At 41.0% G+C, this 15,345-nt stretch overlaps 1 protein-coding gene across 2 annotated transcripts in view; it reads left to right on the forward strand.

The window, feature by feature from the left end:
• The window catches only part of LOC108388571 (UDP-glucuronosyltransferase 3A1-like), a 36,444-nt gene extending 21,960 nt beyond the window's left edge, over positions 1-14,484 (forward strand). For both annotated transcript variants that reach the window (XM_037004438.2, XM_037004439.2), the window contains 4 exons: positions 595-1,126; positions 9,135-9,366; positions 11,666-11,885; positions 12,963-14,484. In XM_037004438.2, coding sequence (XP_036860333.2) covers positions 595-1,126; positions 9,135-9,366; positions 11,666-11,885; positions 12,963-13,239 — 1,261 coding nt within the window. In that variant the 3' untranslated portion in view covers positions 13,240-14,484. The remainder of the gene's footprint in view (positions 1-594; positions 1,127-9,134; positions 9,367-11,665; positions 11,886-12,962) is intronic.
• Positions 14,485-15,345: the final 861 nt, after the last annotated feature.

Consider the following 15,345-nt stretch of genomic DNA (forward strand, 5'->3'; position numbering starts at 1 on the left):
TCTTAAATTGTTTAATTCCTAAGTAGGAAGTCATAAAACTCATGGCTCAGCTTAAAATTTGGGTTCTGATATCATTATCAGAAAGTCCTTGAGTGGGGCAATCTGTCAAATGTAGAATCTACATAATTTGTAAAAAAAGGCTCTATCATCAATATTGATGGACTCTGTTATCAAGTTACTTCCACAATTTTGCTGAGAAACAAGATGGACACTCATAAAAAGTGAGTATACAGATAAAAGTTAGAGCATCAAAGAATATCTCAAGTACACATTAGATTGTGAGATCTGCTACAGGTAGAGATGACTCCCAAAGCTGAGGACATTGAATTTACATTGACAGTGTGTGGATTTGGATCTGCCAGAGAAAGGGGCAGGAGGAAGTGAGAAACTTTAGGGAATAGAAACACCTGCAACAGATTGACCAGGGCTGAGGGTATGTGTTGGATGTTGTTAAAATAGGTGGTGGTAGTGGTGGTGGGGTAGCTGCTAGATATGCTCATACCTGTGATATTTTCATTGACTCAAAGTTTCTCTTAAGTATTGTGCAATTAACACTTATAATGAACATTTGTCACCAGATTTTTTTTCTTACAGAGAAGCACATGAGAACTTGGTAAAGGCAATGGAACAACTGGGGACTCGATGCAGTCATTTGCTAAAGAGAAGTGATATCATGCATTCCTTAAAAAATGAGAACTTTGACCTGGTATTTGTTGAAGTACTTGACTTCTGTTCTTTCCTGCTTGCTGAGAAGCTTGGGAAACCATTTGTGTCCCTTCTTCCCACCCCATTTGGCTCTGCAGACTTTGGGTTGCCGAGCCCCTTGTCTTATGTGCCAGTATACCAATCCTTGCTAACCGACCGCATGGACTTCTGGGGTCGAGTGAAGAATTTTCTGATGTTCTTTGATTTCTCCATGAAGAACTGGAAAATCTACTCTACGTTTGACAACACCATCAAGGAGCATTTTCCTGAAGGTTCTAGGCCAGTTTTGTCTCATCTTCAAAAGAAAGCAGAGCTGTGGTTTGTTAACTCTGACTTTGCCTTTGAATTTGCTCGGCCCCTGCTTCCCAACACTGTGTATGTCGGAGGGTTAACGGCCAAACCTGTTAAACCACTGCCACCAGTAAGTACACTTTAGCACGCAATGTGGACTTCATGCAGAGCCCTTCAGTGCAGAGCTGGCTGCTGCCCCTGCCAGTGGGATCATGGGAGTGAAGTAGGGTGAGACAGCCAAAATACCTAATGTATTCCCTTCTATATTGTGTTATATTACATTATAATTGTAAGATAAATTCTAACTGAAATGAGCAGGTGATGAGAGGCGACAAAAGGCCAGGCAGTTTATTTGAGTGCAATCCTGGGCGAGGTTCATCAGTCTACAGAAACACAGGGCAGAAAAGTCCCGCTCAAGCAGACAGGTGGGAGTTTTTATAAGCACAGGGAAGGGAGGGGGAAGTGGGCCATACCAGGGGTATGTGGGGAATTTTTATTGGCTCAGGGTTGGGTGATGGACAACCAGAGGTCTCCTCCTTCCGAATGGACGGGGTCTGCATCCGGCGTTTGTCGGCACGTCATGGGACTGGAATGCAGGAAGAGCTTTCTGTTGCTTCCTTATATGGCACAGAGCTATTTGGTGCTGTCTTTATTCCACTTGCGCTGTCCTCGCTTTCTCTCTCTGGTACCTCCAAACTTACATGTAAATATTATGTTATATTTTAGTATTTAGTTTTTCTATTCTGTTCTATTCTTGTTGTAAGAATACTTGCAATACATCTAACCCCCTAAGAAAATTTTTAGACAGTACATTTAATTGACTATCAGTACCATGTGTTGCAACAGACTTGTATCTTATTCACCTTTTTATCTGAAACTCTTCACCTGTTTAATAATAATTTTCCCCTTCCCTGAAACACCTGGAAACAAATGTCCACTTTTTGACTCTACAAATTTGACTATTTTAGATACTTCATATAAGTGAACTGATACAGTGTTTGGCAATCTGTGACTGCTTTATTTCACTTAGCTTATTGGCCTCAACGTTCATCTCTATTTTCACATGCTGTATAATTTCATTCATTTTTAAGGCTAAATAGTATTTCATTGTATGTTTAGCTCATATATTTAGGTGTTTGATCCATTTTGACTAAATTTAGTATGTGGTATACTCACTTTTTCTTTAACCATTCATCTTTTAGTGGACATTAAGGCTGTTTCCACATCTTGGCTATTGTGAATAGCTGTTAAGTAAACATGGGAGTGCAGATAGATCTTTGAGATCCTGATTTCAATCCTTTTGGGTATGTATACATAAAAGGGATTGCTGGATCATATGGCATCTCCATTTTTATTTTTAGTGGAATCTCCATACTCTTTTCCTGTACCGTTGCACTGTTTTACACTAACAGCAATCGTGTGTAAGGGTTGCAATTTCTCCATATCCTCAACCCTTGTGCTCTTTGATAATGGCTGTACTGACAGGTATGAAATGATACCTCATTGTGGTATTTTTTTATGATACTATAAGATTTTGTTTTGCTATTGAGTTTTAGGGGTTTCCTAAATATTTTGGAGATTGACCTCTTATCAGGTATTTATCTTGCAAATATTTTCGTTTTTGTAGGTTGTCTTTTCACTCTGTTGTTGGTTTCCTTTGTTGTGCAGAAGCTTTTTAGTTTGATGTAGTCCCACTTGTTTATTTTTGGTTTTGTTGCCCATGCATGGTGCTATCTCATTGCTCAATATCATGAAGTTTTCCCTCTACATTTTCTTCTAAGAGCTTCACAATTTCAGGTCTTATGTTTAAATCTTTAATCCACTTTGAGCTGAGTTTTTTGTGTGGTGTAAGGTAAAGGCCTAATTTTATTCTTGTGCAGGAGTATATGCACATGCCAGGGTAGGGATTCAGGTGAGAGTTTGTTTTGATTACTACCTGCTGACTGGTGAATCTGGTTACACATTTGCTTGGGGTGCTCTACTCTTTCAGTTGGCTTTTGGATTTCTCCCAAGGGGAATTAGTCAGTGAAATGTTGCTGAATTAGCATGTCTTTAGGGGGATGTAGTGTCTAGGGCTTCCAATGTCTAGGGCTTCCCATGCTGCCATCTTGCTGTCATTACTCACCACAGGCACACTTTTAAGGAAGCACTTTTTTAAGCATCATGGAAGTACTATGTTAGCTTTTACATGATCCTGAGACTGAGGATCTCCTTAAGTAACATGTCCAAGGCTCTTCATCTGCCTTATCCTAGTCCTAGCCTGATGGTAAAAGTGCTTTAGTAAGTTGGTATTTTCATTTGCATTTTTACTACCACGTCTACAATAATTATGTAGTGAGAAGCCACAACATGAAATAATTTTTAAGGAGATTAGCTACCCATGATGAAACACACCTCTTTTTGTACTTTTATATATATATTTTTGATATTAGCCATCTAATGGGTATGAACTGGTGTCTCATTGTGGCTTGATTAGAATTTCCCTAGTTAGTAATTTTTACCATGTCATAAGCTTAATGGACATTTATATATTGTCTTTGAAGAATATCTCTTTAGGTCTTTGCCTATTTGTGGATCATGTTGTTTGTTTTGTTTTTCAGAATTGTTAGAATTCTTTATATAATCTGGATATCAGTCCCTTATCAGAAAGATGATTTGCAATCATTTTTCCATTCCCTGGGTTGCTTTTTCACTATGCTCATAGTGTCCTTTGATGTCCAAACTATTTCTTTTTGATGTAATCCAATGTACTGATTTTTAATTTTGTTCCCTGTATTTTTGGTGACATATCCAAGAAATTATTACTAAATGCAATGGCATGAAAATTTCCCCTGTATTTTTCTCTAAGAGTTTTATAATTTTAGTTCATATATTTAGGTGTTTGATCCATTTTGACTAAATTTAGTATATGGCATACTGTCAGACTTCAGCCTTTTGCATGTGGTAATTCAGTTTTTCAATGGCATTTGTTGAAAAGACTGTCCTTTACCTAATGAATGGTCTTGATATCCTTGCCCAAAGTTATTTGACCTAATACATATTATGGTTTATTTCTTGGCCTTCTATTTTATTTCATTGTTCTGTAGGTCTGTCCTTATGCCAATGCCACATTTATTTGATTTTTGTGGCTTTGAAGTAACTTTTGAATTCAGGAATTGCAAGACCTCCAACTTTGTCCTCTTAGTCAGAATTGTTTTGGGCACTCCAAATCTTCTGAAATTCCATATGAATTTTAGTGTGGGCTTTTCTATTTCACAAAAATTAAAAAGTTGTTCAACAGAAATAAAGATTGCATGTTTCAAGGCCACCTTGGGTAGTACTGACATCTTAAAACTATTAAGTTTTCTAATCCATGAAGTCTGATGTATAATTTCTTTTAACAATGTCCTGTAGCTTTCAATGTAAATTTTTTTCATCTCCTTTGTCAAGTGCATTCCTAAGTATTCTTTTGATGCTATTGCAAATGAATTTGTTTTCTCATCTATTTTTTAAAATGTGTATTATTTACATATAGAAAAACAATTGGCTTTTTTGAGGTCTCTTTGTTTCTTGCTACTTTCCTTAATTTATTAATTTTGACAGGTTTTTGTGTTTCTGTGTTTGTTATCTTTAGAGTTGTGTACATAAATATCCTGTCATGTGCCATTATTTCCTCAATCTCTTTGCTCCTCTTACTCTTCTCTTGGGACTTCCATAGTGCATTTATTAATCTACTTGATGGGGTTCCATAAGTTCCATATACTCTATTCATTTTTCTGTAACCTTTTTCCTTTCTGCTTCTTAGACTTAATAGTTTCAAATGACCTGTCTTCAAGTTCATTGACCCTTTTGTCTGTTTGAGTCTGCTGTTGAAATCTTGCAGTGAATTTTTGTATTCTGTTATTGTATTTTTTTTTACTCTCTAGATTTGCGTTCCTTTTAAAAAGTACTTTCTCTTTGTAATATGATCAATTTGTTCCACATACTTTTTTTGTGATTTCCTTTAGATCTTTGTCCATGTTTTCCTTTAGCAATCTGAGCATATTTGGTCAATTTCTTAAAAGTCTTTGCCTTCTAAATCCAATGATCATTTGTCTTTAAGCAGCATTTCTAGATGTTTATTTTTTTTTGAATGACATACTACAGATTTTTTTTTTTAGTATGCCTTGTGATCTTTGGAGAAAAATGGCCACTTGAGTAAACAGTTCCCCCTGCCAGTGTTTGCATACTGTCATGAAAGATCTTCACTAAGGAGTGGGGAATGTTTGGTCCTTTGGATCAGACAGGGGTGAAGGCTTTAATAACTTCTCACCCATTTTCTGGGCATTTGTCTTGTCTGGACCTTAGAATATGAGTTTATTGACCTGATTTTTCCTTTATACTTGGCTACTTTTTAATGTCTTAAGTTCCCAAAGAGTCTCATCATTCTCCCCATGGCTTTAGGTATTTCACTGCATTTTATATCCATAATCTTTTGCCCCAAGATTCTAAATTCTGCAGTATCCCTGAAGCCCTTACATGCCATGCTGTCCTCTATTATTTTGCAAGACTCCCAGCAACCTGGTATCTGAGCTATACTGTCATTCTTATACTGTCAGAGCTCCAAGTCTGGCAAGAGATGAATCTCTCGCTTCGGAACCCACAGAGGATTAAGACATTGACAATAGGTTCTGTTCTTCTGCTGATGACTTCAAAGCCAGGGCTATCACTTCTGCGTTGTGGCATGCTATTCCAGGAGAAGTGTGGGACAAGTGAAAATAAAATTACCATGGAAATTCCTACCATTTTCAGTGTGTATTTTTTCTTGAGTGTGCATATGTTTGATTTTTGTATATCCCTGACTGTTTTCCCAAGTATTGAATAGTTGTTTGAGTTAGTGTCTAGTTGTTTTTTGGTTTTTTTTTTTTAATGTTTCTGTGAGGGAATGTGAGCATGCAGCCTTTTACTCTGCCATGTTGCTGTACTCTTCTGAATTTTTAATTTTAGATTTGCATTAGCAGTCATGGAATTATGAAAGGACAACAAAAGTGTTAAGGCTTCGTCTGGTGTGGTAGCTCTCATAGTGTTATGCTGGATGGAGTCACACAGAGCTACAATGGCCCAGTGGAGTAAGGGGCTGGGAGCAGGGGACAGCCAAAAAACGCAGAGGAAGGAAGAAATAGATGTTTTGAAGTAAGAATTGACAAAACTGTATTAAAGCTAATTTGTAGGGCACTTGATGACAACCCTTTAAGAATCATTTAAGGGTGGCTATCTAACAGAATGAATTAATAGTTAATATCAGACAAAGTAGAATTACATAAAAACTTTTCCAGGACATAAAGGATATTTTATATAAGGTATAACCTAACAAAATCGATCAGTGTAATACAGCACATTAAAAGCACGGAAGGGATAAAATAATGTTATCTCAATAAATGCAGAAAGGATATTTGACAAAATCTATCATGACAAAAACATTCACAGCAGTAGGACTAAAAAGGTACTTCCTCAATATGATAGTGTTTATGGGAAACGTACAGCTGACTTCATATTCTATGGTGATAGACTGAACCCGTGCCACTGAGGATCAGTAGTCAAAAATACCCATTCACACCACTGCTCTTCAAATATGTCTTAGACAGAGCAAGTAGGCAAGAAAAAGAATAAAAGTTCTCCAAATTGGCATGGAAAGAATAAACACATCTTGATTTGTATATGACATGATCCTATATAGAGAAAATCCCAAATAATCCATATACACAAAATAACTACTAGATCTAATAAATGAATCCAGCAAAGATGCAGGGAATTTTATCAACATGCAAATATCAGTTATGTTTGTAATACACCAGCTTTGAACAATCTGAAAATGAAATTAAATATTCTTAATTAAATAGAATTAAATTCTATTTAAAATAGAGTCCTATTGAACCAAAGAGGCAAAAGACATGTACACTAGAAATGTCAAATATGCTTAAAGAAAGTGAGGAAGATCTAAGTAAGACCATGATTTGTCCAACTTATTATTGGCAACATAGCAATACCACTCAAAGGAATGTGGAGGTCAGATCTAATCCCTAGCAACATTGAAATGGCCTTTTTTGCACAAATGGACAGGCCAATCTTTACATATATATGGAGATGAAAGAGATCCTGAGTAACCAAAACAATATATAGATATAGATATAGATAGATATAGATGTAGATATAGATACAGATGACTCATATATCTGGGCCCAATTCATTTTTGAAAAGAGTGCCAAGACCAATCAGTGAAGGAAAGAATTGTCTCTTCAACAAATGGTGTTGGAATAACTGTATATCACAGAAAAAGAATGAATTTTGAGCCTTGCTCACATCACATACAAAAACTAACTGAAAATGATTAGTAGCCTAAAAAAAATACCCAGTTAAAACTGTAAAATTCTTAGAGAAAAACAGAGGGATAAATCTGCATGCACTTGGATTTGGTTAAGGATTTGTAGATGTGACACCAAATGCATGAGTCACAAAGAAAATATAGATAAATTGGACTTCGTCATCAGAATTAAAAATTTCTATGTATCAAAGGACATATAAAGAAAGTGATGAGATAACTTATCAGGTATAAAGCAATTATGGCTCTCACCACTGCTTTTCAGCCTCATACTGAAAGTTCCAGTTGAAGCAACAGGCACAAATAAATAAAAGGCATATATAGGTAAGGACAGAATAAATAAACTGATTTGTTCACAGAAGAATTGATGATTCATGTGAAAATCTGAGTCAGAAAAAAAAATCCTGGAACTAATAAACAATTATGGCAATGTTGCAGGATATAAGTTTAATAGACAATATAAATCCCTTTCCTGTATACCAGGAATGAGCAAGAGGAATGTGAAACTATAAACACATTATCATATACAAATTTACATTAGAACCACCAAAAATAAAAGACTTAGGTATAAATCTAACAAAGCATGTTGAAGGTGTTTATGAGAAAAAATACAAAACTCTGGTGGAAGAAATTAGAGAACTAAATAAATGAAGAGTGGTTCCATATTCATGACAGGAAGATCCAATATTGTCAAGATGTCAGTTCTCTGCAATTTGATCTATGGATTCAAGGCAATCGCAATCAAAATCTCAGCAAGTTATTTTGTGGCTATTAACAAACCAATCCCCAAATTTGTGTGGAGAGGTAAACTCTAAAGAGCCCAAAGATAACAAACAAATTTGGAGAATTAACATCACTGAACTTTGTGATTTACTATAAACTACAGCAACCAACACCTTGTGCTTTGACAAAAAATCAACAAATTGGTTAATGGAACAGATGAAGAGCCCAGAAACAGACCCATATAAATTTAGTCAACTGATCTTTGACAAAGGATTAAAGACAACCATGGAGAAAAGACAGTCTTTACAACAAATTTATAAATATACACTTATAGACATGTATATACACATATATGCACGCAATATAAAAGAACTCTAAAAATTCAAAACTAAGCAAGGGAAAAAAAAAGCCAAAAACCTTAACAGAAAACTCATTAAGTAGATATACAAATGCTCATAAGCATATGGAGGAGACATATTTTCCCAGCATCTTTATATCAGCATCTAGGAGTTCCACCACCCACCACTGGGCCAGGACAGGGGCCTGCTTTCTCCAAGGCACCTGCACCTCTGGTTTGGCATTGGAATAGTCCCAATGACTATATCACTCCAGACCAACAGTGAGGGATGAGGACCCTGGAACTAGGTCATGTTTTCAATGAAGAAAGAGATTCCTACCATCTCAACTTCTTTCTTCCATAAAGCATTGTTATACACAGAGGTCTGGATCTACATGTCAGTCCTGCAGTACTTCATGTGCAATGTAGGCTCTTGTGGCACATGATCTTGTGGCACCATAATCTAAAGCTCCTACCACACCCCTTTGTGATTTAAAAAGATATTTATATGGGAAAATGTGTCCTGAGGTTCTCAAAAATGACTTCAAGGTCATCCAGACACAGTGGATATGAGCATCGTACAGAAGACACTGAGCTGTCCAGGGAACATGAGGTAAATCTCAAGACAATGAGCTCTAGGCACTGACAGGAGGGTGAATTCAGTAAACAGTGACTTTAATTTCAGGTTATCTATGCTTTTGCAGATGTCATTAACCTATTTCCTTTCTTCCCTGTCTTCAGGAATTTGAGCATTTCATTGCCAAGTTTGGTGACTCTGGCTTTGTCCTGGTGGCCCTGGGCTCCATGGTGAGCACCTATCAGTCCCAGGAGGCTCTCATGGAGATGAACAATGCCTTTACTCGTCTTTCCCAAGGGGTGATATGGTCATGTAAGTGTCTTCATTGGCCCAAGGACATCCAGTTGGCAACAAATGTGAAAATCGTGGACTGGCTTCCTCAGAACGACCTATTGGGTAAGGAGTGCCCTGGTTTGCTTGTCTCTTTCCATTTTGTGACTTTAGGACTCATCAGGGTGCTGATTTACTGGGGCAAACCCATCAGCATGAGGCCAGCTGATAACTGAATGGAATCTTCAGAGGACAAGCCAAAGAAGCAGCGGCACCTTCTGAGAAAACAGGTTATCTTTCCAACATGGCAGCAACAGCCATTTTCCTTGCAGCCTTTATTCCGACCAGAGTGATATTTTTGTCAGGTTTTTTGACCTTGCCATATTTGGCACTAAGCAAATTCACCCAAATGCAATCCAAGGCAGTATGTGAACTCATAGAACATGTAACAGGGAGCATGTTGCCACTCTTCTCTGTGGCCTCTTGAGCACCTGTTTAGCCACCTGCCATTATACAAACACCCACACATATTGATCATCCTCCTTAGACACATAAGGCATGAGCAGGTCACACCTTCAGAGTGTGGATGTCCATGGTATCTGGTGGGGGCACCAAGCTATCTGAGTGCCAGGCTAGGTGACCTCCAGCCAGTTATGCAGCCCATCATTTCTCTGTAAACAGGGAGCCCTTACCCCCTCAGGTTCCCTTTGTCCCTGTGCTGCTTTGGGCCCACCCCTCACTGCCACAGCCACGGACTGCATCACAAGTTCCTAATCGAGATAATGCCTCAAAGCATATTGGGAATTTAAGGGAGAGGAAGTGCTGCATATTTGAATCATAGATCATGGGGTAGGGGACAGGATTCTCATTTTCAGGAAATACAAGAACATCCTGATGCACGTTGCTGTTGAGAAGTAGAGTTTGAAATGAACTCGTTGTCAACACTTGCTTTAGTGTTATCTAAGTAAGGGTAGGGTGGGTAGAAAGGAAGTGAAAATACTGAGGTATGTAGTCCATCATTCCTACTTTAAAGGATTTTTCATAAAATTGAGGAGAAAGTGCATGACTAAGTTTTATAAGTGCTGCATGCATTTTGATGTCAGTGAAAGTGTGAAGAATTCAGACAAGAGGAAAATGAATGCACAGTGGAGGAGAGAAAGGGAGACCTAGAGAGTCAGAGAGAGAGAGAGAGAGAGAGAGAGAGAGAGAATGGGAGAGACAGAGACAGGGCCAGGCACACAGAGAAGTGGAGAGGGAGATGGAGAGGGAGGGAGGAACATAAGGAGAGGAACGGAGAGAGTGCACCCTGGGAGAAGTTACGGGGGAAACAGATGGAAAAGCGAATTCAGAGGCAGAGTGAAGAGAGAAGGTAGGATGGATGGATGGAAGAACGGATGGATGGATGGGTGGATGGATGAATGGGTAGGTGAATGGATGGATGGGTGGATGGGTGGACGGATGGATGGATGGATGATGGATGGATGGATGGGTGAATGGATGGATGGATGTGTGGATGGGTGGATGGGTGGGTGGATGGGTGAATGGATGGATGGGTGGACGGATGGATGGGTGGATGGGTGGACAGATGGATGGGTGGATGGGTGGACGGAAGGGTGGATGGATGATGGATGGATGGATGATGGATGGATGGATGGGTGGATGGATGGATGGATGGGTGGACGGATGGTTGGGTGGATGGGTGGACGGAAGGATGGATGGATCATGGATGGATGGATGATGGATGGATGGATGGGTGAATGGATGGATGGATGGGTGGATGGATAGATGGGTGGATGGGTGGATGGATAGATGGATGGGTGCAGAGGTGGACGGATGGATGGATGGATGATGGATGGATGGATGGGTGGACGGATGGACGGGTGGGTGGACGGATGGATGGGTGGATGGATGGATGGATGGGTGAACGGATGGATGGGTGGATGGATGGATGGGTGGATGGGTGGACAGATGGATAGATGGATGATGGATGGATGGATAAGTGAATGGATGGATGTATGGGTGGACAGATGGATGGATGGGTGGATGGATGGATGGGTGAATGGGTGGATGGGTGGATGGATGGACGGATGGATGGATGGATGATGGATGGGTTAACAGATGGATGGGTGGATGGATTCATGGCCAGGAGGAGGGATATGCCTCTCTTATCACTCTCTTTTGAAGTGCCCCTGGATTCTAAGCCTTAGTTGGATGACATAGACTTAGAGGCATCTCTGTTCAGAGACAAGCCCAGCATTTTGTGTCCTGGAACCTGTCCCCTTGAGTGTGTCCTAGGCTAAATGAATAAATTCATTTTCTCCAAAACACTTTGAGATCCCATGACATTTTCTTCTGCCCTTGCTGCTTTCCCCATTGTTCTGAAACTTCCCATTCTGAAATGTTCTGCTCTCTTTATTTCCAACAGCTCACCCTCGCATCCGTCTTTTTGTCACCCATGGTGGGATGAATAGCGTAATGGAGGCCATCCAACACGGCGTGCCTATGGTGGGGATTCCTGTCCTTTCAGACCAGCATGAAAATGTGGTCCGAATAGAAGTCAAAAATTTAGGTGTCTCCCTGCAGTTAAAGCAGCTGAAGGCTGAGATGTTGGCTCTGAAGATGAAGCAAGTCATAGAAGACAAGAGGTACGTGGCTCTTCGGACCTGGGGGCACACACGCTGCATGAAGACAATAAACACGAAGGGTACTGTGTGGATCTTGTTTGCAATATAGGCTGAAGCTTCCTAGACACAGAATAATATATGTGTGTGATGCTGACCCCTGACCTGCTTCCTGGGAAAGGAAGCCCAGACAATTTAGGTTAGAGGCTGAGAATAACCTGCCTGAGGGGTGGTGAGGGACACGACGTACATACGGGGAGTCTCTGAGAACACTATATTTAACAGGCTCTTGTGTAGTGGGGCTCCAACTGAGGTCAGGCCCTTTGTCTGTGTTGCGCCCTGCAGCATCCTCCCCTTCTGCTCACAGGCAGCTCCTGATGACATTCAGGTCTCCCCTGCAATGTCGACTCCTCAGAGGGGTGGCTCCCACTCTGACAGTCCTACTTGGGCTCCTCTCCCGCCCACTCCCATTGTGATTCATTATTTTCTTCTTAACAATCCTTGGGATCTGTAAATACCCCCATTTCTTTACGTTTTAGTTTTTCTCTGTCCCCCCACACTAGAGTGCAGAACCTCAGCTCCCCCAGATAGCAACCCGTGTCTCGTTTCCACTATGTTCCCAGGGCCCCCCCACTCAGGGCTGCCACAAAGTAACTTTGAATAAATTTCTGGTATGTGAGTCAGTAAAAGGGACCCATTGATCCCAAGGTAAATTTTCATCAGACACAACATGTTATTTTGTAACCAAAGTAGAATATCTTATAGGGTTTCAAGGATAGAAACCCTGTCTCATGAATGTAGTACATCATGTATACACATATGTACTTTTCCCTTACTGTGCCATAAGCCTACCTGGGTGGAGACTAGTCTTGACTGATGAAGTCAATTTTTTACACTTTAGCACTGAACATGGGTCTTTGCATGTAGGTATGAGTTTGAACTTTTCAAGGGACCCACCTAGACACTGGCAAGAGCAGGCCAACAACCTTTCCTTGACACTGAGTCTTTTGTGCATACGTTGCAAAGTGCGTGTTCTGTGTGATGCCAGGTTGCTAAGACTTGTGAGTCTCCTGAGTATGTCATGCCCTGTCTTCCCTACAGGTACAAATCAGCAGCGGTGGCCGCCAGCATCATCAGGCACTCCCACCCCCTGACCCCTGCCCAGAGGCTGGTGGGCTGGATCGACCACATCCTCCAGACAGGGGGTGCAGCACACCTCAAGCCCTATGCCTTGCAGCAGCCCTGGCATGAGCAGTACCTGCTAGACGTCTTCTTGTTCCTGCTGTTGGTCACCCTGGTCACCGTGTGGCTCTTTGGGAAACTGCTGGGCATGGCAGCCAGGTGGCTGTGTGGGACCAGGAAGCTGAAGGAGGCCTGAGTCCACGTGCAACCTGTGGTGGGAGGGTTCGGAGACAGTGGCTCTTAGAAGGTATCCCCGGCATGGGCCGCCCCTGGTGTCCTTTACTCACAGCCACTTAACAGTGGCCGGAAAATTGCTCCTCACTGTTCTGCCTCTGTTTAGACAGCCTTACAAGCACTGCTGGGATTTTTTTTTTAATTGTGGTAAAATAGACATCGCATACAAGCTTCCATTTTTATCATTAAATACACAGTTCAGTGACCTAAATGCTTTCACTTTGTCATGCCTCACTACCTGCCACACATCTCTACCATCCAATTCCAGGTCATCTTCTCCTTCCCAAAGTAAAACTGCACCGATTAAACAGTAACTCCCATTCCCTGACCCACCCCCTGCCTCTGTCCTGTAGTTGGTCAGAGCCAGCCCCTCGCAGGACCACGCTGTGCTCTCTGCCCCAAGGTGGGCCCTCCTGCAGGGAGCACCTCCTTTGCTGGCAGGCCTGGCGGACTTCGACCCACAATCCATGCTGTGCTTCCTGTGATTACAGTACCCTTTTCAAGAGTCCCGTTCTTCAAAATGCGGTCACAGATACCTCACGTGGAGCCTGGCACCTCCATGTATGGCTTTGGGGCTTCAGGCCCAGTGTCTGAGGCAGTGCTGAGACCTTCTTTGGTTTGGAACCTTTCCATCCGCCACCCCTACATGGCAGAGAACATTGTGCAGGCAATCCCTTAGGAATAACATTCAGTCCCTAGTAACACAAACCAGAAAAAGTATGGCTTTAACACGTGGGTTTTTGTTTGTTTGTTTGGTTTTTCAAGTCTAGACCAAGTGTGGAGGAAGCCCATGGATTGCTGATTTGATGGCTCTATCATGTCTACAAAAGTTTCTCCACACATCTCTCCTTCTATGTATCTATATAACATTTATATATATACGTGTGTGTGTATATATATATATGTAATTTCTTTTGTTGTGTTCTTCTTTTGTAAATTGATGTACAAAATTGCCTTTCTTGTACAAGTTTTTCAAGAAATATTTCATTTTCAAGTGACTATGTTATCATATTTGCTTCTCCATTCTTAGATGAAATTAATGCTCCTTCTGAAAGTTTTCAGATTTATGGTGTCTGAGGGGTTTAAAATATAGAGAAGAAAACTTCAGACATATGTAGTGGCCCTGGGAGAACCATAGTCTTGGATTGCTTACTTTTAGGTTCCTGAAGCAGATCTTGTAATAATTAAAATTAAAAAATGAAACATCTGCTAGAAATACTTCTTGAAGAAATAGGGAAGTCCACCCATTTGCCAATTCTAAGAAAATATTTTCTCCGGGAGTCTGCAGTACTGGGTGGCTAGTTTCTACCCTTCCTGTGAGTTCTGATGTTGCAAGAAGCATGACACAGGCGCAAGTGTAGGTTCTCAGGGGGTGTGTATGAGTGTGAGACAAGGTTTTATTTTTGTATTTCCTATGAAACCCTTGAAATGGTCTGCAGCAATAGTCCCCTGCAGTGCAGATGTGGAAATCCCTTGTGTCCTACTTGAATCAATAGCTACAATTTTATTTCAATATGACCAGCACTGGAACGGTAGGATGAGGCTCCCTGGCTGGTACCTCCCTCTCTCCACCTGCAGCTTGCTGTCTTCTCCCAACATCTGGTCATTCATTAAGGCGTACTCTGTGGCAGGTGCTTCCTCAGACCCATCCCCAACCCTGAAATAAGATCAGTAGTAGCAGCCAGTGATCCAAGGAGAATGTTCCCCCAGTTTTTTTTCCCCCCAAGCATCTTCCACAGCCTTGCCAGTGTGGTCTTGGCAATGTGGAAATCTGATCTCAGCACTCCCTTATTAAAATCCTTTGCTGGGAGAAGGGATTAAAGCTGGTGGCATGAGAGGTGAGAGAGATGCTTCATCCTAATACTGCATATAATTAGTAGAACTAATCGTGAGAGAGCAACAGGAAAGAGGACTGTGCCAGACTGCATATAGCCAGAGAAAAGAGCAGACCTCATGGAACAGAGTAACGTACCAAAGCTTTGGCCTGGCAGGTCACAAGCCCCTACCCCACCCCAGCTCACCGGGGATAGGAAGAGAAACTGAGTAGTTAGGGAGGGGAGGCCTGGGA

This window comes from Manis javanica, chromosome 1, assembly GCF_040802235.1.
Source record: "Manis javanica isolate MJ-LG chromosome 1, MJ_LKY, whole genome shotgun sequence".
NCBI lineage: Eukaryota > Metazoa > Chordata > Mammalia > Pholidota > Manidae > Manis > Manis javanica.